General features: G+C 30.7%; 2 protein-coding genes across 3 annotated transcripts in view; one reads left to right on the top strand and one right to left on the bottom strand.

The window, feature by feature from the left end:
- LOC140437146 (adenylate cyclase type 2-like) overlaps positions 1–27,586 on the top strand; it is a 559,227-nt gene that overhangs the window by 358,125 nt on the left and 173,516 nt on the right. The window lies entirely within an intron of this gene.
- Positions 996–24,476, bottom strand: LOC140437147 (perlucin-like). The gene is made up of 3 exons (XM_072526488.1): positions 24,238–24,476; positions 7,902–8,010; positions 996–1,327 (listed from the first exon to the last, which is right to left on the bottom strand). The coding sequence occupies exons 1-3, from the start codon at positions 24,388–24,390 to the stop codon at positions 1,062–1,064; spliced, it is 528 nt and encodes a 175-aa protein (XP_072382589.1). The 5' UTR covers positions 24,391–24,476; the 3' UTR covers positions 996–1,061.

Genomic DNA, 27,586 nt, shown 5'->3' on the forward strand with positions numbered 1-27,586 from the left:
AAATAAATCCTTTGACAAACTATCAATAAAGATTTGAAATCGAAAATGCAGATCAATCGTAAATCGAAATTCATTCATTAATCAGAATACCTAGTTATAAAAAACAAAAGAAAGAGTTAAGAAGCTGGTTAGTTCTATAAAAAAAGAAAAAGAAGATTGTACTAGTGAAAATCAACCAGTACAAGAAAAAGAAACTGATAAAGATGACTTTTGTCTGATGATATTACCCACAAAAAATTTCGAACGGAGATTGGAACTGTCCACTACAATGGTGGAAAAACCATCGCCCTGTATATCCTAACTTAACCACTATATTCATAAAATATTGTAGTATTGTAACAAAATCTGTTCCTTGTGAAGACATATTCAAAATCTGGTTTAATTTTAAATAAAAGAAGAACACGGTTAAGAAGAAAAGTGGAAAAACTTATGTTTTTAAATGTCAATTTAGACGATTCGCGATTAATTAATGTGTAATGTAAATGTAAGTACTATTTGTATTGTTTAATTTATTTTTCAAGTTATAATAAATATGTCCTTCGTTAGTTTCTTTCAATATAATAGCCAATATGTTTGTTTGTGTACTCGCTTATTTTAAACTACTGGTAAGCAATCAACTACTTACAGTTTACGAAAAACGGTTCCGATAAAAATGTTAACGACCCACCCCTAGTTTCTTAGGATCGGAACCACAGATATGTAAAATATCTCTGATCGGAACTAATCGTCGCACTAATGGGCAATGGGCGTCAATAAAAAATATGGAGGGAAGACCAAGGGGAAATATGATTGTTATCTTTGTCTATTCGCTGAAAATATGATTTTATATCTGTGTTAGATATCCTGTTAAATTTTACCATACCGACCATAAACTTTTACCTACACTGTATATATAAAGTTTAATAAAAAAACCTTTGTTTATAATGAATGAATTTTCAATAATAGTTTGAAGAATAGGATAGGGAATAAAAGAGGGACTAGTTAAATGTGCTTGCTTAGTCTTGATTGTTATATTACATAATGTTTTCCTTTTAGTATATAAAATCTAATTACATGCATTACTATTTATAAACGCAGCTATTTTTATTTTTCTTGCAAATAAAATAGTATAGTCTTTCGCAAGGAACATTATTCCAAGAAAATCCGCCTTTATCTAGAGTTCGTATTTCCACACATCTTTCGTTTGTATCTGAACCACTGGCGCCCAAATTCGGTTCTCCTGGATACCAGTTCGTATATCTAAATAGTTTTCCATTAGATAACCAAGACCATTCTTGAAAATCATGGAGATTGTTGCCTGATGTCCAAAAGTGGTCATGTCCATATCCTATTCAAAATCAAAATGAAATAAGAGTACAATTTATAAAATCAAAATGTAATAAATTTGAAAACTGCGTTACAAAAATATTATAATATATTGTTCTTTATCCTAGTAAGTTGTATTCGAAATGATAGCAACAATATTAAACACCAATATAAAGTGAAAATTTACAGAGTAAACTACTGAAAATAGTTCAGCTTGGTATTAGCTAATGTTCATTAGCCCATTAGTTCCCAAGAGCAGAGGAAAAACAAATTTTGTTTTTTTTTTATTGCATTTTATTGCTAAAATTATATCTAAATACTCATTTATCAAGTTAAAAAAAAAATAAAAGTTCTTAGTTTTTTAATAACAAAATGTTGCTCATACGCAACGATGGGATTTACCAAAACAAAAAAATTTTAATTTAATTTTTATTTACTGTGAAATGATTCAAAGCAATTTGGATGTAGATGTATTTTACACTTCGCATATATATATATATATATATATATATATATATATATATATATATATATATATATATATATATATATATATATAGTTGTACTTTTCCACAGTCTGCATCTTCTTTTCTCTACAATGAAGTGACCAACATTCAGCCCTATTCTGTAACTACAAATCGAATAGAAATGATGCAAATCGAATAGAGGTCAGCAAGTCGGATCGGAATTGTAGGAATCGGTATTCTGTAACTCATCTCGACCTCTACTATCGGAATGTTGTGTAGAAATTGATTTCGACTAGATAAGCTCTGTCGAGAACAAGTTTCGACATCGAAATTGGTCTTGACGCGTGCGCATTGGTATCATTATTGTTTTGACATATTTTTGTTGACTTGTTGATATAAATTAGCAGTTAATTCATTTCTGTAGCTGCTTCATTTTTTAATCTGTGGTGTTATTTATTTAGATTTATTTAGATAAAGTTTACTAAATAATTTAATTGCTCAGCAGTTGTCTTTTTCTTTAGTGTTCCGATTGCCATTTTGTATTCTTGTAACGAACTTTTTAAACTTAACCAAAACAAATCAAAACTACTTGACGACAAGCTTAAAATATAATCTTCTTTTTTGATGAATTTTTCGCGCGCACTAGCCTTTCCAGTAACACAGAATACTTATTTCTCATTTTAGTGCGGGGTTGCCACCAACTTCTGACCGCGTCTAGTAGAAGTTGGCGTTTTCGATTTACACCCATTACGATGTGAGTTACAGAATACCAATCCAAATACAAAAACGACGCGATAGATATCCAACATTCCGATTTCGAATAATTACGATTCGACTTGGTCATTTCTATTCGATTTGTTAAAAGTTACAAAATAGATCAGATTATTACCAAATATAACTTCTGCTAACAAACTGTTTCTGGATAGTCGTCTACAATTGGATCTTGTAGATTGTTGATTGGATCATTTGAAGCCAATATACCCTCTCCTTGAACGTTATCTTCGATGCGCAGTACTTCCATTTTCATAAGGGTAACTGCTATGTAAGACTTAAAATCTAATTGTGACATTTTGGTTTTATTTGCCACGTTATATATTTTCCACGCATTAACAATAACACTATCAATCACATTTATAAAAAGGGGCCACCACCATTTCTTTCCTTTTACCTTTATTCTCTAATTTGATATGCTGTTACCATGCAAATTAACACCACCCATGTGTTGATTATATTCAGCTATCAATTTTGGCTGAGGAATTAGTTGGATTTTCTATTCTTTCCTGTTATATCTTTTTGCACTTGCAAGAAGTTCAATGGTACAATTATTTGTTGCAACTGTCACTACAGAATTGTCATTCCATCTAACTAACAATACACTTTGTTCAGAACCGTAAGAAAAATCGTAAGTAACATGATCTTGTTTTTTAATATTTTTTACACTTTCCATTGTACTATTACAAGTACGGTTTTCACGGATCGTCCCAGTAGCGTAAAATCCTTTTTCTTTTAGCAAACCGAATAGCTTGTAAGATGCGAAAAAGTTATCAAAAAGTATACGATGATTAGATTTTCGTTCAATCACTGACAACAAATCCAGCACAACGTTTTCTTCTAGACCCAACTCGTTTTCATAAGCACTTGTTTTTCCACCATAAGATAAAATTTAAATAAATAGCCATTTGAACTACATAGACACCATAGTTTCAACCCAAACCTAATTGGTTTTCCTTTTATGTACACTTCCCGTCATATAAAACTGGTACACTTTTTTTTCCCAATGTAAACCTGTGTTCAGACTAGACACAATGGTTTTTCAATCAATTCGTTGTTGCCATCACAGACAACGGAATTGCACTAAATCTAAATAAAAAAAGTAAAGTTCAAAAATGTATAAAATTTTAAGATAAGTATTATTTTTATCATTAACAACAAAAAACCGTATCTAATAGATTAAATAGCCAGAGATAGGGTTGAGTTAATATCCAAAATATTTGAAGGATCTTTAAACCGTATTGGCACAGGGAACATTGCAATGCATCTACTGTAATTTTATACTTCAATTACCTACCAAATACGAACTGTATTTTGTGTCAATAAGTTTTGTAATAGGCAAACTACCAAGATTAATTTATTATTTATTAGAAGAACGATAAAAAATGTGTAAAACTAACATTATACTTTATCCTACGTATTATAAACTATAAAATATTCGGGGCGAAAAAACGCTTTTCAAAACGTGACAGTTACAATCCAATATCTCACAGTAATGTTTTATTATAATAATTTAAAGTTATGTCTAGATTGATTACTTAATTATCTATCATTACTTTTGAGTTGAAATATTTTCATAAATTGTTATAAAACACAAATCGATGTATGGGTACTTAATTGAAATGATGGAAAATTACAAAATTAATAAGAGAATTTTTTAGGATGAATGTTTAAACAAATTTAATTAGACTGACTGATCGAGAATGCTCGATAATGTTTTAGTTTTTAGTATACTCAAAACTGGCGGTGTGTCACACAACCCTGCTTTCAGTTGGTTTCATATAATATTTTCGTTGAACTGACAACGGTGCCCTAGAAATTAGAATGACACATGTGACAAGATCAACGTACACAACTTAAAAAACATGATTTTTGATTATAAGAGTTGTACCAGTTTTTTATGACGCGAACGGTACATCTTACGACTGGCTTCCAAAATATGGCACCATTTCCTCATCTATGGATAGATTATGAGAAAATACTCCAATTACATGTTCTTTTCATTTATCTAATCAAATTAGAATTATTGTACAAACAAAAATGCAAAATCTAAATTTTATTATCTAAATCCGTTATTCTGTCAACTTAGCGGCGCATATTACAGGAAATCTCAACGTACCGTAAGTGCAACATTAATGAAATCAAAAACTAAAAAAGATTTTTGAAATATCTACACACACTATCTTTTTTACTAATAGATATATCAATATAAATTGATCATTTCAGAAATATAATTTTATGTTTAGTACGGAAATTACATCGACAAAAATATAAAAAAAGAATTTTCGATTTTTTCAATATTCACTAAATTAAAAAATATATACCTTTTTAATTATTTCAAAATATTTTATTAGATTCGTATTTTATGTCCCGTTTTAAATAAAATGTAGCAATAAAAATTATATTTGAGTAATGATACATTTAAAAAAAATACAATTAAAAATGTTGCGTTTACGCAACGTTGGGAACTAATGGGTTAGATATTGTGAAAATTCTTAAACTCGTCGATTTTTATTTTACAGGAAATACCTTTTAATGGTATTTTAATGATATGAAAGATATCTGTCATTCGTCAAATTCCTCCCTTTATCAATAGGAAAATACCATTTGTGGCTCATTACTAAAGATATAAGTACTACTTTGAAGTTTTCTTTCTGTGAACTAAATTTTTGTGAAAAACTATTAACTTTGTAGGATAAAAAAAAATTTAAACATGATTAATGGAATTTATAAACTGTAATCTATTTACTTATTAGTCATCTTTATTGGAAATCATTTTGACCAACTATGTAATCACAGATAGAAACATATATTTGGTGGTAAAGACGTAGTATCCTTTATAAAAATAGGAAGACTAAGATGGGCAGACATCTGGCAAGATCACAGCAGAACAACCCTCCTAGAAGAATCCTTATGTCACAACCTGTGGGAAGTAGAAATAGGGGTAGACCAAAACTCAGATGGAGGGATGGTGTAGATGAGGATGGTAGACAAATAGACGCAGCAAACTGGCAACAGTTGGCAATGGATAGAACTGACTGGCGTAATAGACTTGGGAAGGTCGAGGCTCTTTTATAGGGCTGTAGCACCAATGATGATGATGATGATGTAATTAAGTTGAGAGACTTTAACATTTAATAAAGTTCTGAAACTGTTTTCTTGAGGAATTTTTAAGATAATATTGTGTTTATATGGGATTAATCCACAATTGATTGTAATGAAAATCACATTTTAACTGAAAATTTAATGTTTTGATTTCCACTCCGGAAATAGTTTTTAAAAAGATTATTTAAGGATTGTGTGAAAATGCGATAACCGCCCTAAGAAATAAGCTTCACCAAAAGATGATATCGTTATGGAAGCCGCAACAAATGGAGAAGACAGAGTTTGAGAGAATATAAAGAAACTGCAACATATCTGCACCAAAGTGAAACGCCTCCAATCTGACAGAGTGCACGTACACAAAAAGGGCGATAGAACAGACTTTCATAATTACAGACCCATAAGCATGTTAAACCACCTCTACAAGTTATTCACAAGAATAATAACAAATAGAGTGGAAACAAAATTAGATTTTTACCCACCATTGAACAGGGAAAAAAATTTAAGAAAAATTCATAGAATACAACGTAAAGAAGGTATTTTCTTGTGGCATTTTAAAGTAATTACTATTTAAATGGAAATAAGCCACATTTAAAGGTTAAAGTAAGTTTATTGACGTCTTAAAATACAGAACGATTTCCAAAGTGGAAATTAAAACGTCAATAAACTTACTTTAACCTTTAATTGTGGCTTATTCACATTTAAATAGTAATTACAACGTAAAGCATTTGATACAATACAAATTAACAGAGTAATGAGAGCGTTGGAGAAAAGTAGTATAGATTATCGGTACTCCAAACTGATCGATTTGGAAAAACAAAAATAATGATCACAGACAGTGCAAATAATAATCTACCACACGTATATTAAGTGGCGAATACAAGCATAGACTAGCAAAGGCCTGAACTGCAACAGCTAAACTGATTAAAATATAGAAATACCGAACAATAACAAGAAATAGTAAGCTCAGGTTGCCCATGTTCTTCTTCTTATTGCTACATACGCAGCTGAAACATGGACTCTGAAAAAAAAATGTGGGTCTATGGAAGAATCCTGCGCATAGCCTGGACAGAACATAGAACCAACCTGACAATTTTGGAAGAGCTTCATATAAGGCTATTAAAAAAAGTAAACCGAGCATACCTAATTTACTTCGATCACATAGCTAAAAGAGTGGGAACCATGGAACTATTGATAGTAGAAGGAAAAGTAAAAGGCAGAAGACCAAGAGGAAGATCTCCAATACGATGGGTAGAGTAAATGACGACTCTGTTGGGAAAATATCAACCATATCGAAAAGTCCACTGAAACGAAATAGCATTAATAAATAATCATAAATACTTGAAATTTATGAAATTCAAATTGCTAGGGACAACCAAATTCATTGAACTGCAAAGAAGAATCACTTTAACATGAACCGCATATCGAGATCTATCAGACGTCTGTGGCCCAGATAAGAATGGAATAGTCGTTACTTAGACTGACTCTCAAAGACCTGGTTAAAAACAAGGAACTAAGAAAAAGGACATGCGTCGCAGATATAATAAAACACATAGTATGGCTGAAGTGAAACTGGGTGGGCCCGCGGGCAAGAATGGACCCAAAATGTGAAAGGACCACGAGCACGTAGAAGAAGCAGAGGTAGATCACTTACACAATGGAAAGACGATGAAAAAAAAATCGCTGGAAATTAGATGCACGAAACCTCAAGACTTACAGAGCTGGAAGAAATAAGAGGAGGCCTATGTTCAACTTTAGATGTTGTGGGTTTGAAGATAAACCTTCAACAACTGCAAAAGTTGCTAAAAGTGCAAAAAACTAATAAGTGAGAAGATTTAGAGTAAACGTATTTCGCGAAATTGATTACAAATATTCCACAACATTCTTGATGTGACTAAAGCAAGAGGAACCTATATTTATGAAAAATTATTTTTAATTTATAATATTAAATAGAAATTCATTCAAACAAATTCGAAAAAACTTTCACGTTACTTTATATATTATTTTTATTGATTTAAAAAAAAATGAAACCATAAAAATATTTAATTCAAATATATATATATATATATATATATATATATATATATTTGAATTTATATATATATATATATATATATATATATATATAATATAAAATTAATTCTTTAACAGGCATTAATATGATTATGAGTGCGTTGTGGGTACCTATATAACATAAATTTATGATTTTTTTGTTTTATAGAATGTTTGATTAGGATGGATGATTCTGTAACTTACCTATTTGAGTTGCAAATATTCCTAATCGCTCATTTTCATCAAACGTATCAACATATAACAAGTCCATTCCATATAATTTACATAATCTGTGAGCTTGAAAAAAGTTTACCTAAAATAAAATTGTTATGATGTCATTTCAAGAAGACTATTCACAACACCGAAGTCTACATAAATTAAAAAGGTTTCGTAAATCATTGACAAAACAAGAGATCAAAGATATATACATTGGGGTTAATAGTGAATAAAATACAATACAAAATACAATATAATACAATAAAATATAAAATTCTTTAAGATATCCTTAATTTAAAATCTGAAGAAACCTAGATATTTTTGTCTGGACTCTAAATCTTTTATTGGAATCCAAAAGGATAACCTTAAAATTTTTTGTGAAAAAAACAAAATATACATACAGTAGACTCGCGATTATCTGAGTCCCGATTAACCGAGCCTCTGGATTTACCGAGGTAATAATTGAAAAGAACAAAGTGTCACTAACGAGTGTTATTGTTCTAGCCACCATGCTTCTACTGGCCGCCTTACCAGCCACTTCTTTACCCGTCAGTTTGAGTCATAACAGCTAGCTGTTCGGTTTGTCCTACTGTAAGCTCTTAAAAGTTCATGTCTTCTCTTTGTGTATTTTCTACGTAACTTGAAGTGCAATATAAGTTTAAAATATAAACTAGTTGTGGTTTTTTTAGAAACAAAATTGTGTAGAAAGTGCTATAAAACGCTTGGATAAGGGTGTCAGGAAATAAGGCTGCTGTTGATCTAGATGTTGGAGAAGTGACTGTGGGAGATTGGAGATGTAAACAAAAAGATATTGAACAATATGTTAATAAAAATGTGAGTATTGGAAATAATTTTTTGAGAAAAATTATGAAGAAATGAGAATACGAACAGACTTCTGAAGCCTTATTTTTAATCTTTGGGTTTGGAAGTCCAATAAGGCTGTCGAATTTCACAAACTGTTTACGGATTGCGAGGAAAATTTTACTGCAAGTGATGGTTGGCTCGACAGATGAAAGAAAAGGTATGGTATCTGACAACTGAACATTTCGGGTGAAAAAGTTTCGGCCGATTCAGCTGAAACTGAGCCGTTTTATTTAAAATTGAGAGATCTTATTTTAGAGCATGGCCTCACGTCAGGACCCAATCTTCAATTGTGACGAAACGGGTCTCAATTTCAGAATGCTTTCAACCAAAACACTGGCAGCTCGAAGTAAAAAAACTGCGCGTGGATACAAAAAAAGCAAAGAACGAGTAACTCTTTTGATGTGTAGCAACCCTTCTGGATTCTTAAAATTAAGACCATTGGAAAATCAAAGAATTCAAGGGCTTTTAAAAATATTTAAGTAAACTGCCTACCCACCATGTACAAAAATTAATGTAGTGCGTGGATGGATTGCCAAATTTTTAGGATTGATTTTTTGATGAGTTCGTTTGCGTTGTTGAGGCCTACTTAAAAAAGGAAATCCTACCAAGAAAAGCTATTCTTTTTTTGGACAACGTACCATCTCATTCAGATGCAAGTTCGTTGGCTAGCGGTGATATTAAAGACACTAAAACTGTTTTCTTGCCACTAAACATTACATTCTCATTCAACATTCGACCTGGTTGGATTGACTATGACAGCAGCATTTAAAAAAAAATCACCTTTAGGGATGTGTCTTAGCTATAGCTTCAGCGTGGGATGATGTGACAGTAACAACTTTGCAAAAGTCATGGCCAAAGATTTTTCAAATTGAAGCGACAAGTGATGGAAAAGATAACAATAACTGTATTGCTATAACAGTAGACCTCGCTAATCAGTTACCAACTGAACTGCCGATAAATGATAAAGACGTCAACGAGTGAATTATGCAAGACCAGCTAATGGAACTGATTGGTGATGCAATCGGCGACATGGTTATCAACCCACACAATGTCACTTAGGATGACACAGATGTGATAATCGAGAAAATATCTCACTATGAAGGATTAAAGATGATTGGAGCTGCCCTCGCCTACATTGGGCAACAGAAAGAGTCAACCCCTACCGATGTCCTTTATCTTTGGCATTGGCGCAACATCGCAGCGTCAAAAGGAGGCCGGAAGTTGACGCACAAGACTTTTTTAAAACATGAAGATGATCCAGTACGTTCTATCTGTATATTTTAACTATGTACTCTGTATACAGGTTTACATACTTCAATTGTACATAATAAACTAATTACATACGTCATAACTTTTAAATTTTTCGTTTATTTTAAGCAAATATCCAATCTCCGCGTTATCCGAGTTTTTCGGATAACGGGGAGCGTTATCCGAAATAATCCCATAGCCCATAGCTCGGATAATCGCGAGTAGTTTACATTGTATATAGCGAATACTTCATTACACTTTATAGATGATATTTAGAAGATACAGTAAATATCCGTTTAATCTGACCATAAATCTATGTTAGATATATATATATATATATATATATATATATATATATATATATATATATATATATATATATATATATATATATATATATATATATTGATATGATATAGGAGAAAGAAAAATAGTGATAATATTAGATATTAAAAGTAGTTGGTTATTTTAATAAGTTATATACTAGAGAATTTTATAAAAATTATTTATGTGAGGGCATTTTTAAGAAATTAGCATATAATAATTGTAAAAAGTTGTATTTTAGTAATTATGATTTTGTAGATATATTTAAGTGAGCCATGTGACTAGGCAACCAAAAATACTCTTTAAATTGACAGACAGGAATTAATAATTTGCGAATTATAAAGTGGGGTTATAATAATATGATGTTTAAAATGTGTAATTTATTAAATTAAAATGTTTAATTTATATAAGTTACGGATTTAAATGTATACTCTGATCTGAAAAGCCTAAATGCCAACAAAATTCTCGATAGATAAGTAAGGAATTCTCTAGATCACCGGAGATGGCTTTGTTTGCGAAATGTATTGTTCCAGAAAATTCTTTAGATATAGATGGAACAAATCGAACATGATTTATTGCCAGATGATTCTAGAACATGAAAAAATATATAACTACCCGGTGATTTGGATTCAGTCAGTCAATCAGTGATGAGTTATCAGTTACGGTTCAGTCAGATGTCCAGTTTTTAGTATGAAAGTTAGTTAGAGTCAGTCAATCAGTTCAAATTGTTCAATATAGTGAGTTAAATGAAGATTAAGAAACAGTATAAAGAAAATAATATTGAAGATTAAAAATTATGCATATATGTGTTAATGCACATTTATAATTATACACAAATAATTATTGAAGATTAAAAAAGTATATTAGAAGAATATTGGTTGGATATTGGTATATTGAAAAGAAGAATAAATATAAATGCTGTTTGCTGTTTTGCTTGGTGGTTTATAAATGCTGTGAAGAAAAATATCTTAAATTGGTGGAAGCTGATAAGTGGAAAAAGTAATTTCATAAAAACAAGGATAACCGAAGCTGAGAAGAAGACATTTGAGTGGTGATTATAATTTATATAGTGGAAAACAGTTCATTTAGGCATTCAGTGACAGAAAGGTACAAAAATTTTGTTAATATAATTTAGTTAGTGTCATAACAATTTCAATTTTGAAGATAGTTTGTTTAAATTTTACATTGTCTATAGAATTTAATTAGTTTCATAAGAATTTCAATTTAAAGATAGTTTATTTTAAATTTACATTAGCTAGTTTAGATATATATGTGTGTGTCATAGTAGATCTAATAAAGATAATTTAAAAAAGTACTTACAAACTAATTCTTTGAGAACCGCGATAAAAACCCTATATATTATATTATTAAAAATACTCATTGCTCATCATTCAAACAAACAATACATCATAACAATATATATATATATATATATATATATATATATATATATATATATATCTACGGCATTAAGTGAACTCCGCCCATGTTAAAATTCAGGTTCAATTGAGCTCCGTGGTCAAGTGGATACCGATATACGGAGCTCACTTGACAATTCCGTAATATTGGTTCAGTCGATTCATTAACATGTAGAGTTTAATAATTTATAAAAAATTTTTGGAGCCCGTAAATACCCCTGTATCATAAATGTATATCGTTTAGTTCACGTGTATATATTATAGGGGTCGTTCAGATCTTTTTCATTGTATATTTGAACCATACGTTTATCGGTTTAAGTAAGCTCTGAGAGTTTGGCAACTGTGCGATTATACCGTATATTTTCAACATATACCCTGAACGGTTTATATGGGCTCCTTATTTTTATCTACTATTTGTAGACAGTGTAATGTCATATGCATTACACTGTGTAACAGAGGATATCTTATTACCTGGTATAACTACGTACTAAAAGGTAACTGGTTCTTTAAAAAACAGGTATATAGATACAAAAGGATTTCGGCTTATTATTTAATGGAATATTCGCTTGCATAGAAAATTTTATTTTTTCTGCATTTTTAGAAATGTTGTTTTTTTATTTAATATAATTTTATTAGTTCAATGCCGAATTCGATGCTTTTTTTTATTACAGAAATTTCGTAATGTATTTTGTTTACGTGAGTATGTCTTTGTACGTTTTATGTAAGCACCCGATTAATAAAAACTACTTTTATTTCATCTACTCTTCTGCGATATCTTGTATAAAGCTTTTTTATTATTTTAGTTCTGGTCTTATTTGTATACTCATATGATATCTCGATAGAAGGTTATCTCAAAATAAATATGGTTAAGTGCTGCAATAGATATTTTTGTGTTTAAATGGGTAGTAGTGTGCACAAAAAAAAAGAATGGTTAATTTGTCTATCAAGGTATATTCGGCAGCAGAAGCATATAGTGCAAGCGTCTATGTTTTAAAGGCGGAAGGACGTACGCCTCATTTTTAGCTGACAAGCTTGCGAAGAATATTATTTCTGGTCCTCAATTTACCTTTTAGTTTTAAACAATGATCTGTGACTGATCCCGTGGGATACAAACTATTTTCAAGAAATTTATAGGAAGTCTACAGTTTTACAATTTCATGACATTATTGGATGTTCAGTTTGTGAAAGCGTCTATGTTAGGGAAATTGAGGAGCGCACATGAGTTTTTCAGGGGTTTTGGCTGAAAATTGATTCATAGTTTATTTTTATTGTGCAATAATAGGTGTATCGTCTTTATAATATTAGTCCTATTATCTACCGGTATGAGTTGATCGTTTGGGTAAATGTTATACAGTGTAGGTGCTTTTATGCTACCCCAAGCGAGACCGTTTTTCATCTGCTATTCTTAACATTGAGTGATACAAAAAATATTCTCTTGTGTAGGCATACGCAAATAATATAAGTGAGTTTGTTATCTAAGGGGATATCATATAGTTTTTTGAGAAATATTTGGTAATTTAAGGTGTTGTAAGCGGCATTTAGATTGAAAAATACCACCCCTGATACCCGATATTTTTCGTACCCGTCTTTGATGTGTTGGGTAAGATTTAGCATTTGTAATCTACATGATCTTCCCTATCTATAGCCACTTTTGTTTACAGATTTCGTAATAGTGCTCAGATCCTCAATGTCGGTAGTTGTATTATTTTTCATTAAATATGTAGATGGTGGATCCAAGCTGAACATCGTTGAAAGGTTCTCTGAAAGCTGACTGGTGTTGTCCTTTCTTACTTTGAGTTATTCTTTGCTTTTTTTCCGACAGAGATAGCATGTCTATATCTATAATGTGGTTTTCAGCGATAAGCTTTATACCAAATACCCTACGTTAGGCCCTATATGTGTTTCCTGCACTAGAAATGAGACAGATTCGTATTTAGCGCATATGATAAGTTTAATAAAGTAAAGTTTCTTGATCTCTAGATATACCCTTAACAGTTATATACATATGTTATTAAAATAGTTGGTCCTAAAAAGGACCAATTTGACAAAATCATATTAAAGGGGTGACTGACGAATTAGCCGATTAATTATTTAATCATTACCCTGGGTATGCCCGATTGTTCTGATCTTCTTAGTACTTAAATTTTCGTAAAGGCTCGTTCTTTGAACCCCGTAAGTAATGCCTAATATTTTAGTTTTTATTGAAAATTTAAATTTTACATGCCGTGTATTACTTTTTGACGATATTTCGAATCAGATTTGTATAGTAATAATTTAAGGTATTAAAGAGCCTGTTTGTGGAAAATAAATAAGTTTGTGATATCGTTCGTAACTCATATATAGATAATAAAAAAATAAACAGTTAAAATAGGTGTAAAAAATTTCAACTTCATACATGGCGCCATTGTTCAGGTGATGATGTGTTTATCACAGATATCAAAGGTTACATTTTAATTCAAGGTTCTATTTGCGTATTTTCAATATTAAAAGAGTAGGAAAAGACATGTTTATGCTTTTATTTATTTTTTAAATCTATTCTATTTTCTTTCTAGAGTTCCGTCTTCTTTGAACGACCTGTGGTCTTTTTTCAATTAGGCACTTGTCTAAGGCTATGACAAATACTCTGTCCTCTGCTATTCTACATTAATATGACTGATTCATTTTCTCTTTCTTGGAGCTATTTTATTGTTTATCCTGTCAATCCTGTGTATCTTTTTCTTCTTCTTCTTCTTCTTTTTATATAGATATTACTCTGTCTGTTTTTCAATGTGTCTCCAGTAAGTTGCCGTTCCATGGTTTTCGTGGTCTTCTTGCTGATCGTCTTCCTATTGGGTAACCGTCTCTTGCCATGTCTACTACTCCATTTGTTGTCATTCGGCTTATATGATCGTTCCATTCTACTCTTCTATTTCTTAACCAGTTCTTAATGTTCTTCACCTTGTATCTACATCGTATATCTGTACTTCTAGCTCTGTCCCATAGTGTCTTACCATCAATTTTTCTAAGTGTTTTTATCTCTGTTGTTTCTAACATCCTTTTTGTCCTCTCTGTGTCAGGTCTTGTTTCTGCTGCGTATGTCATTATTGGTCTGATAACTGTTTTGTAAATTCTGCCTTTGGTTTCTTTCCCGATATTTTTATTTCTTCATATTGTTTCATTTAAGCAGCCTGCGGCTCTGTTTGCTCTATTCAGTGGATCTTCCACTTAAGTTTCGAGATTTCCGTAGCTAGATAATGTGATACCTAGATATTTAAACTCCATCACTTGTTCTATTATCTGACCTTCCAGCTCCAATTAACATATTAGTAAACTTGCTGTTGAAACCATGCATTTTGTCTCTTTTGAAGAAATTAACATGTTAAATTTTCTGGCGGTTATATGAAATTGGTGTAGCATACGTTGTAAATCATCTTCACTTTGAAGGAATAGTATTGCGTCGTCTGCATAGCAGATTATTTTAATTTGTTTTTCTCCCATTTGGTATCCTCTTTTATTTCTTACTTTTTTATTATTTCATCCATAATCCGGTTGAACAATAAAGGACTCAGGAAATCTCCCTGTCTTATCCCATTACCAGCTTCAATAGGGTCGGTTAGTTCTTCTTCTACTTTTACTTTTATTGTGTTGTTTTGGTATATATTTTCGATTGTTTTGATTATTCAATGAAATTGACATTAATTTGATAGTTTTCATTTTATTAGTACTGATGGTATATAATTAGCATCTGTTGGTACTATATATCAATTTGAACATGTATAAGTAAGAGCACTCTCTTGTTAGTAATTTCAGTGTAAATTATGACGAAACCAGAAATAACCCATAATATTATCCCACACCTCAAAGGTCTGCCTCGCGGTATCTGGGAGACGCAATAATTCGCTTTTGATAGATAAAAACAAAAACCCACTAAGACGAACACAACATAAATAAAAAAAATCCGTCAACCTGTCAATAGGGACATACAATATTAGATCAATGTCTACGGATGAAAAAGTACATGAATTGGAAGAAGAATTAACAAACATAAAATGAGATATCATAGGCCTATCAGAAACTCGACGAAAAGAAGAAACCCGAATACAGCCTATGTCATACTTAAAATAAGAAGAACATCAATTAAAATTATCCAGGTATATGCCCCCATGACAGCTTATGATGACGAAGATATCGAACTATTTTATGAAGATATATCAAAGGCTATGGAAGAACATAAAAATCGTCTTATACTACTAATTCGAGATTTCAATGCCAAACTGGGTAGAAAACTAAACAAGGAAGAAACTAAAACAGGAGATTTCGGGTATGGTCAGAGAAATGATAGAGGTGCTACTTTGATGAACTACCTAGAAGAAAAGCATCTATACGCAATGAACTCCTTTTACAAAAAGAAGCCCCAACGAAAGTGGACATGGATCAGCCCTAATGGATCCACAAAAAATGAGATCGACTACATACTGTCCACGGAACGATATATCATTAAAGTTGTAACAGTTCTTAACAGATTCACAACAGGTAGCGATCACTGGATGGTCAGAGCAAAAATTAGTGTTGACGGTAACTACGAAATGAAAAGAAAAATAATTAAAACCTGGGATCTAGTAGATAGAAACAAACTAGGGCAATATAAGGAGATATACAAAGACCTATTAAAAGAACAACTTACTTAAAAATTAGACAGTGATGACAAAGATATAGATGAAATAGACAACATACTTACAGCAACGATGATTACATCAGGAAAAGAAATAGCAAAAAAGGATCTAAAAAAGAACAACTATATATCAACAGAAACAAAGAAGCTTATGGATAAAAGAAGGAAGCTATAGAATATGTAGAAATCAATAAAACAATAAGCAGAATGATAAGAGAAAATAAGAGAAAAGAACAAGAAATAAAAATAGAAAAAGTAATACAAAACAACAAAAATATGAAATGCTTAAGACCGAAATTAGGTAAGTGTGAAATAAACAAAATAAAAGATGAAAACGGACTAGAAACAAACATTAAAGATGACATTATAAATATTATCCACCATTTCTACTCAGAACTATATAAAACAAAAAAGGAACCACCAGAAACAATTAAAAACCAACTTAAAGCTAAAGTAAAAAATGTCAACTCAGAGCTACAGCCAGAAATAAGCAAATCAGAAATAAAGAAGGCATTGAAAGAAATGAAAAACAACAAATCGCCTGGAAAAGATGGAATAACTGCAGATATGCTGAAATATGGTGGAAAAGTGGTAATTAACACTCTACATTTCCTTTTTAACAAGATATTAAAAGAAAAAAGAATCCCAAACAACTGGAAGGAATCCGTAACCATTATCCTACTTAAGAAAGGGGATAAAGCAGATATAAAAAACTACCGTCCCATAACACTCCTCAATGTAATATATAAACTCCCAACAAAAACTTTAACCAATAGATTGACGACAAAATTCAATGGAAACCCAACAGGCTGGTTTTAGAAAGGGATTCAGCAAAAGTGACCATTTACTAAGTATGAAAATACTTATAGAACGAGCAAATGAATACCATATTCCTCTATATATAGCGTTCATACATTTCGAAAAGGCTTTCGACAGTGTCGAACATTGGGCAGTGAAAAGTTCTTTGATTAACAGCAGAATTTACCACAGATATACGGAACTAATAGCCAATATATATAAGGAAGCCAAAACAACAATTAAAGTATATGAATAAACAAAATCAATACAAATAAATAGAGGCGTGAGACAGGGTGACACAATATCACCGAAACTTTTCAATCAGGCTGTGGAAGATATTTTTAAAAGATTAGAATGGGAAGAAAAAGGTATAAAAATTTGTGGACAACACTTGAACCATCTAATATACGCTGATGACATCGCATTGATAACAGATAAATGAGAAGAATTATTTGAAATGATGAAAGAACTGGACGTAGAAGCTGGAAAGATAGGCCTTATTATGAATTACAGCAAGACCAAAATTATAACAAATACAGATGAAAACATCACAATGAGGTTCGGACAAGATGAAGTAGAACAAGTTCAGGATTATATATATCTGGGTCAAACTATAAAACGTAACAAAGAAAACCAAACAGCAGAGATAAAAAGACGAGTTAGACTGGCATGGGCGGCATTTGGCAAACTAAGCTACATTCTTAAAAACAAAAGATATCCACAGCATCTTAAGACTAAAGTATACAATCAATGCGTACTCCCTGTTCTAAATTATGGTTCTCAAATGTGGACATTTACAAAAGCAAACATGGACATAACCATAAAAACCCAAAGAGCAATGGAAAGACAAATGTTGCACATAAGACTAATGGATAAAAAGAGAAACAAGTGGATAAGAGAGAAAACAAAAGTGAGGGATGTTAGACAAGAAGTTGCAAAATTGAAATGGAGATTTGCCGGGCACAATATAAGACAAAAAGAAGACCAATGGAACAAAATTCTTATAAGTTGGAGACCGTGGGAATATAAACGAAGCAGAGAAAGGTCCCAAATGAGATGGGCAGATGATATCAAGAAGCACGTGGGCTCTAGGTGGATAACTATACCGACAGACAGAGAAGAATGGAAAAGGATTGGGAAGGCCTATGTCCAAAGATGGACCGAAAAAGGCTAATTAGATAGAGACAGATTCTCCCCGTGTGATCTTAGTATTTCCGTTGATTGAATAGTATAGGGTATCCAATATTTTAATTAATGGTATGTCAGAGTTTTATAAATTTTATATATATTTGCAAAATGAAGAAGAAAGTTAAGCACAGGCAGTTAAACAGCTGATCTGTCAATTTAGAAGTAAGAGCAAGTACCAACTTGCTGAAAAGCATACCATACACAAAAGGGATAATAAAATGTACTACACAAACTATAGCGATATAAGCTATATATAAGCTATATATCTATTAATTATTAGGATATACAATATTTTTTCTAATACACCTGGAACGATTGAGTGAATAATCAATTATTGACTATTAAGCAGTTAATTAGAAATGTTGGGAATACAAAAAAAACATTAAACTAGTTATTTATAGATTTTAAACAAATACTGATATAATCATAAGAATAAAACTATGAGATACCATGGCAGAACTAGGCTTACCTAATAAACTAATTAATAAAGTATCTTACTATCGACTGATTTTCAAATGTACTGCAAAGAGCTTTAAAAAATGTGAACGAATTATTAACAGCTGTTTTGAAAACTAAATATTATGAGACGAATTGGGGATATTATATTACACAAACTAAACCGCTTGCCTACAAAAAATATTAGGAAAATATGATACGACGCGAAAGACTAATGACTTTACAGCTAATTGCCACATAAGTATCAATGTAACTATAGCTCGCAAAATGGGTTCAATTACATTGCAATTTTTAAATTTTTCGTGATAAAATGAAGTGATTGATTGTTGTTTTGAAAAGGTAAGTTGTTTTTTATTTTTGTATTCCTATCATCTGGTATTGTAATATCAACAACATTTTTCATAATATATTCTGAAATGCGCTTTCTCTTACTGATAACGAACAAAAGTTTTATTAACTTCTCGTTAATATAATTATGTAGGAATTAAGAATTTTATCTTGTTCTGACTATAGTGCTAAAGCACAAATGTAGTCATAGTCTACCGTATTTTTTTCATAGTGGTCATAGTTTTTAATTGTAGTATAGCTTATGTGTTTATAATCACTAGTGCAGAGAAAATAATAAAAATTTTTACCCTGTCCTTTATGTTTATTATCCTTTATTGTATTGGAACATCTAGAAGTATAGCAATACATTTTAATTGTTGAACAAAAGAGAAAATAAAAACACTTTTTGTGGTGTGCCACTTAACCATACACAAAATTGTACACAAATAGTCAAATGGTAGTAAAAGTTTCCGATATAGGCCGCCAGACGGTAGAGGCACCGCCGCGCTCTATGTCTATACTATGAGATGTTTTTCATACAGTTTTCGGATCAGATTTTTTCAAAACATCAAATTACATTTTCTTTTTGCCTTTCTTTATTTAGGCTAACCGCTACTGTTTTTTTCTTCAGCGTTTCTTCTTAATCTACATTAATGTTATTATATTTACAATTCTTTCTGGAACGAGCTATAATTTTTCTCAAATAACCATTTTGTGTGGTTTAGTCGCCTTAAGGTTTAGCATGCTTTGTCAGATGCTCTTTAAAGTCCCTTTTAATATTAATATCGTTTGAGAAATTTTTGCCAGATACTTATATTTCGTTTTGATTTTCAATCTTCTTTTAATGTTAGTTTAAATGGTCCAGTAGTGTGTTCGTACAGTTCAGTTATAAGCAAAATTAGGTGTTGTTGTACACCTAATTCTTTTAGTATCAGTCATAAGTGTATCCATTTGACTCTGTCGAACGCTTTACGATAATCTATAAAACAAATCCATAGTGGGGTATTGAATTCCCTAGACTTTTATACTTTTTTTTGGACTATTATAATAATAGCTTTAAAATTAAATGTTTAGTGAAAATCTCTACGCGACTTTAATGCATTAAATATTTTAATTAAAAATCGACATATCTATTGAAATTAGGCAGTAAAAAAGTATGTTATTAAAGATTTACTTATAAATTATTGTAGTTTAAATTCAACTACGCTATAAAACAAACATTGCATGTCATAAACTGCAGTAATCCAAAAACTACAAAGATCTCCCTGTTGTTTGAGTTTTCTTTAATTATATTAATAGGGTAACAAGCATTATAATCCTACCGAAGGGGCTTCTACTTTCATAAACTGTTACACGATTACTCTATCCGATGTACGTACATTTATATCTACGATAACTAAATGTTTTAGTGACAATGACTTTTAATAAAAAATACTAATTAATAAAAATGGAAACTTAACTTTTCCACGTTTATAATAGACACTTTCTTATGTTTAAAAATATATAAATCAAGTAATATAAATTACCGCCTTGTTTATTAAAACTAAAAAGTAAAATAAAGTTATGTGTCGGTTAACAATTTATATTTAACTACATTAGCCAAATAATCCTGAAATTCCTCCATGACTAAATTGATGGATATTTAAATAAATTTCAAGTTCCAAAATGTACCAGCTGTAAAATTTGAAAATCTACTACTAATACAATTATTGGCAACATCTCAGGAGATTAGAAGTATACGCAAAATGGTAAATACGGATCCCACAAATGATTTATCCTGTTGTGGAGTCCACTTAATCCTACATGTTGGTCGGAGTCTAAATAAAGCGCTACTTAGATAATACTATACACGGTGTATATTCTACTGGAGTTAGTATGATACCGTTTTAGAACGGAGCTCAGATTAACCGCTAGATGTATATATATATATATATATATATATATCTAACAAGATCTACAATTCCAAATTATGAGATAATTTTGAAAGATTTCAACCAAACAATTAAAATGAAATCAACCTTTCCATCAATTTTTGTCAAAACCTAAAGATATCCATAAAGTAATCGAAACATATCGTGACCACTACATTACAAGAGACAATAATAAAAAAGCAAGAAAGTAGGTCAGAAAAATAATATATATATATATATATATATATATATATATATATATATATATATATATATATATATATATATATATATATATATAATAAACTGTCTGGCAGCTTTAAAATCAACAGTGGACTCAAACAGGGTGATGCGTTATCTCCATTACTTTTTAACCTTGTATTAGAGAAAGCCGTGAGGTCGGCCAAAATAAAACAGAATTGCTATCGGTTCAAGGTCCCAAGCTATTACTGCAAATGACATAGATCTCGTTGGAGACTCCATCCTATCCACGAAAGACATCTTCAACAAGGTGGAAGAAGCAACAAGTGAAGTAAGACTGAAGATTATTGAAGAGATGACGAAATATATGTGTATAAATAGAACAACACGAAGAGACAGAATAGGACAAAATGTGACGATCAACACCTTCAATTTCGAAAGAGTACAACGTTTTAAGTATCTGGGGGCCATAATTACAGCGGATAAAAGACAGAATCCAATCTGCAAACCGCTGTATATTCGCACCGGATAAGCTCATAAAATCAAAAAATCTTCAAAAAAGAAGTTCAAAGATCAAAATCTATAAATCCATCGTCAGACCTGTAATAACATATGAATGCGAAACGTGGACCATGACCAAAGCAAACGAAGAAAAGCTCAGACACTTTGAACGAAAAATACTTAGAAAAATTTTCGGACCTCACCATGACACCACCACAAACCAGTATAATATCAGAACCAATATCGAATTAAAAGCACTCTACAATGACGCCGATATTGTCCAAGAAATTAAATCACAGCGACTAAGATGGGCAGGCCACGTGCACAGACTACATAACGAGAGACTTTTAAAACTGGTATGGGAGGAGATTCCCACAGGCAAAAGGCCACTCGGAAGTCCCAGAATGCGACGGAGAGATAACATCCAAGCAGATCTCCGGAAAATGAACATTTCATTTGACCCTAGGTTGATGTAAGACCCAACAAATTGGAAAAAAGTTGTACAAGTTATTCAATTAACTTTTATTTGTCAGTTCATTAATGTCTGAACATAAAATTAGGTTTCACATAAAATTAGTTCTTAGGTTTAGGTTTAATGAGTAATATTAATTTTGGAACTAAATTTTATTGTGCCATTACATTGCTCACAAAGCCAACAAGCTTTTAAATAAATATTTTATCATACTAAAAACAAAAACTCCAAAACTCAAAAATCACATGTTGTTTACGAGATACCATGTACTATTTGTGAAGGTGTCGATATTGGGCAAACCAGTCAACTGCTACAATCCAGAATTTGTTCTCACAAATATGACAAGAACAACATAACTGCTCTCACAAGGCATGAGAATAAAAAGAAGCATATATTTGACTTCGAAAACATCAAAATTTTAAAAACCGAGCAAAACAAAAAGAAGATAGGGATATACGAATCAATAAGTATAGGGATATACAAATCATGTAAAAATAATTATATAATAATGAGAGTAAACCATGAGATATTAGATATCAATTTTTACTCTGTATCAATTCATTAATTTCAGTGTCTCACTTTACGTTTTGGTAAGATTTTTTTTTTCTTTTTTACAATAACCTTTTGTTCTCAATCTTGTACATTTTAGAATACTGACAGAGGCAAAGTTTACCTGCAGAAACGTTGATTTCACAATATGGTATGTATTTATAAACAAATCGTATGGTTAAAAAAATAATTTAGTAAAAAAAAATTGCATATTCGCAATGTAAGCTAAAAGTAGATATTAAAATAAAAAATATTAAAATCCATCGAGCCGTTTCAGAGATATAAGCGACTGAAAATTTAGTATTATTTTTGAATAAAAATAATGCACACCAATAAAATACTTTCCCTTGCCCTTCCAAGAGGTCAGCGTTTGTACTTTATTTTGAAGCTTTACCGACGACTATGTTGAGGTGCAAATTAAACAAATTTTTTTACATAAAGTTTAAATATTCAAAATTAAAATGGAGCAAATTACTTCTCTTAACTGTTATAAACAAATAAACAGTTATTATTTAAAAAAATTTGGCTAATTTTTTCCCTAATTGACCTAGATAAAATATTTTTGTTTTAATTGATAAAAAATATACGCTTTCCGAACAAGAACAAGAACTAAAAGGTTATTCTATTTGATAATAAGTAAAAAATTAGCATATTTTTGTAAAATTGTTTTCTAATAATAAATATTCTGTTTCTTCAATTTTTTTTTACTATTTTTAAAGAACAATACTTACTGTTTCATTTTGCGAAGCAAAAATTGTTCTAACTGTATTTTTTCTGAATTGTGTTATTGTTGCAAAAAACAGCTTTCTGTGATAAACAAACGGAATAAAATTTAAACAATTTAACGAATCGCTCTGAAATTTTGATCACACATTAAGCACTACAAGATCCAACTTTGAGCAGTGTTTCAAAGCCTTAGAGCGATTTTTGCAATAGTTATAAATTAATTATTTTTTTCGAAATTTTGCTCTATTTGCATTTATCAAAACAACAAGTACCTAGGAACAAAAATTTTTACAAATTGTTATTTTGAAGCTGTTTACGTGCTCTAAAAGATGGTTATGCCAATAAAACTTCAAACCACCATGTTTTTCAAAATATAATGTTTAAATACCAAATAGTACATTTTTTTACACCAATTTGTTTATAAATAAAAATTGTCAATAAATCTCACGCAGGAATGGTTAAAGTATGTCTGTATACGTATTATACATAAAAAACCTTTCAGTAACCTAGGTTTTTAATTGTCACAAATTGTTGGGTATATTTTTGTCTTATTATCCTGGACTATAAGCTAAAACTTTATATCCTCCAACATTTTAAACATCAAAAAATGCCTTATTAGGTTCGTGAACAAAAATGAAGTAATGAAAATTAATGAAATGAAATATTTTTGACAAAGACAAATTTATCTTACTTTTAGCGTAGTTTCGTAATAGAATTCAATTCCTTGGAAGTTTAAGCTATTAGTATTGTTTCGTTTTGGTAAAATTGGTGATGTATATGGCACTGACTCTGCTTTACATTTAACGACAATAAAAAGCACCCACAAAACTGAAAACAACAACATAGTGAATCCTTATCTTAAAACACAAATAGCAGCAAATGTTTGCTACTAAGTATATTCACCTAAAGTCTTCGACTTGTTCTTGTCAAACTGGTCTTCATGTTTTATATCCCACGGCCCTGCATTCCCAGGGTATAAAAAATATTGATGTCTTATAAATTGTTTCAGATAAAATACACTTCACGATATTTTCTAGTTAATTAAATATATTTTTTTGTTATTTTAAATAGCAACGAGTAGGATAGGTATTATAAAATATTACAAAAATTTAACAACGAAAACAAAACGAAAGAGTAATTAAAAATTAAGGTTAAAAGATTTTTAAAAACAAAAAAATTAAATGCTTAGTGTATGCAAAAACTACTCTGCATAAAAAATACTACTAGCAAGCGATGACTAAAGAACATAATATAATAATCAAGACAAAATAGAAAGAATGTGAGTAGATACTAAAAGCAAATTAGCATAAATTTGCTATATATCTAAAACTACTATCGAAGAAAGAGTAGATATGAGTTTTTTTTTGAAGCCGTTTGTTGTACGACAGCGTTTCTGTGACTAAATTGTGGAAATCACTACAAGAAACTAACATTAGCTACACTCTAATTAAAGCTTTAAAAAATCTATATGAAAATTCTACATCACAAGTAAAAATTGGCAACAGACCATCTAAAAAGTTCATCATTAACAAGGGTTTGCGCCAAGGATGCTGTATTTCGCCAACGTTGTTCAAGATATATGTTGCAAAAGCACTAAATCGGTATAGACCTCGAAGAGGTTTGTTTACATACCTTACAATTTGCTGATGACCACGTCGTCATAACTAATGATAAAGACGATCTAGAGTATATGGCAAGGAAACTAAAGGAGGAGTATGAACAGTGGGGTTTGGAAATTAATGTGGAAAAAACTAAATACCTACCGATGAGTTTAGTTATCCAATATCGAACTGGAGAATAATAAAGAAATTACATCCTGTAGTGAATACACGTCCCTGGGAGTAATCTTCGATAGAACGGTAAAAGACGATAAGGCAATAAAGAAAAGGGTAACACAAGCTAGAAGAACAATTGGCTGCCTAAATGGAATACTTTGGAGCTCCGAAATAGGAATAAAGCGAAAATACAATAGATATGAAACACTAATTAAAAGCAGCCTACTTTACGGAGCAGAAACTTAACGAATAACCGAGAACAACAGAAAAAAATTAGAAGCTGTAGAAATGGATGTGTTTAGAAGATAGAAGTTTAGAAGAAAAGGATGTGTTAGGTATAATCCGCAGGGAAAAAGTTCGAAATGAGGAAATAAGACGACGAATTGGAGTAGACGGTTACTTAACAACGGATATTGAGAGAAAACAGTTAATTTGGTATGGTCATGTTCAAAGAATGGAAGACACAAGATTGTCCAAAAAGATTATGCAGTGGGTACCATAAAACCGTAAAAAACGAGGAAGACCTAAAAAGACTTGGAAAGAAGGGGTTCTAAAACCGATATATATATATATATATATATATATATATATAGATATATATATATATATATATATATATATATATATATATATATATATATATATATATATATATATATATAGAACCTAGAAAATTTATGGATTGATTTTGTTCTGTTCTATTGTATTTTCATTTGTATTTTCATTCAATACGACTATAGAGTGAATTAATATACGATAAAAATTGGTCAAGTTGCCTGTTAGTTCCTGTAAAACACACCAGTACATCGTCTACGTATCTCCACCAGTATAAAAACTGTTTGAATATGGGATGTTTTGAAATCTTTGTTTCTAGATGATCCATAAAAATATCTGATAGCAATGGGCTTAAAGGATTACCCATTATAAGTCATATACTGTTATTCGTATATATTTGAATATTATATTCAAAGTAGTCCTGGTTTATACAAATTTCAGGAAGATGTAAAATTTCAGATGTAATGATTGGATTTCTAATATTATGGTCTAAAAGGTTTTTTACTAGAACAAAAGTTTCTGTAGGAGGAATGCTAGGAAAAAGATTTTTTACGTTTTTTTTAAGTTTATATAACGAAGCTGTATAAATAGAAACTACAAGTCTTATTGGGTGATCAGGTTTGTGTAGTTTAATAGATATACTTTAGGAAGCTGTGGGTTCATGATATTGAGGTATTTCTATTCTATTGAATATAATAATATAATAGAATTTTGAATTTTCTTAACGCCAGTTTAATTTGTTTATGATACCTTTTCGTCGGATCTTACTTTTTTGTTTAAATTTTTTGATTATTTAAACAATTCCATTGATTTATTATATTCTAATTGATCTATCGTCTGCTTCTGTATACACTGTTACTATTTAAATGGGAATAAGCCACAATAAAAGGTTAAAGTACGTTTATTGACGTTTCAATTTCCACTTCGGAAATCGTTCTCAAAATACAAACATTAGTAAATTAAACAAATTTTGTTTTTTTTTTGTTTTGTTAAACAATACTATGTTGTTTTCTATTAATTTATTTTTAATTAAAATGGCTGTTTGATTCTCTTTGTAACAGATCTTTTTAGTTTCACTACACACATCGATAATATATTTTGCAATGACATTTTTTTCGATATTGTTGGCAGTTTTATTTGATGCTATTTCACATTCTATACCTACCTACAATTTTTAGGAAATTGTACATAAAAAGTTATTTGTTTATCTGAAAAATATTCTATTAGGCGGTATTATTTTATTGTAACGTATTTCTAAAGGGTAATTCATTTAGAGGTACTTTTTTCAACAAGAAAAAACAATGAAAAAAATAAATTTTATTTGAAAATATTTATTATCATACAAAAGAACCATTTTTTACAATCACTTCTTAAAGATAATTTCTTTAAAATGTTGGCCATGACTGCGATTAAGTTAGTTCATTCTGAAGTTCCAATTCTCGATGACCCGTTCCAGCATTTCGATTAGTATTTTACCAATGACTCGAGTAATATTGGCCTCCAATGCCTCAATCGTATCTGGTTTATTCATGTAGACTTCGGACTTTAGGTAGCCCCAAAAAAAGAGTCTAGAGGTTAGATGTCACAGGATCTAGGCGGCCAATTCATTGGTCCAAAGCGTGAAATAATTTGTTCACTGAATCTTTCTCTCAGTAAACCCATGCTTTCACATGTTGGGTTGTATGGCAAGTGGCGCCATCTTGTTGGAAC

The sequence above is a fragment of the Diabrotica undecimpunctata genome, chromosome 3 (assembly GCF_040954645.1).
Source record: "Diabrotica undecimpunctata isolate CICGRU chromosome 3, icDiaUnde3, whole genome shotgun sequence".
NCBI classification, from domain to species: Eukaryota; Metazoa; Arthropoda; class Insecta; order Coleoptera; family Chrysomelidae; genus Diabrotica; species Diabrotica undecimpunctata.

Bases quoted from the DNA above. Each gene is read 5' to 3' on its own strand.
- LOC140437147 (XM_072526488.1), bottom strand. From the start codon at position 24,390: ATGTTGTTGTTTTCAGTTTTGTGGGTGCTTTTTATTGTCGTTAAATGT. The intron at 8,011-24,237 runs GTAAGATAAATT...ATTTTATTTTAG, and splicing joins ATTACGAAACTACGCTAAAA to GTAAACTTTTTTCAAGCTCA. The intron at 1,328-7,901 runs GTAAGTTACAGA...GATTTTGAATAG, and splicing joins AATATTTGCAACTCAAATAG to GATATGGACATGACCACTTT.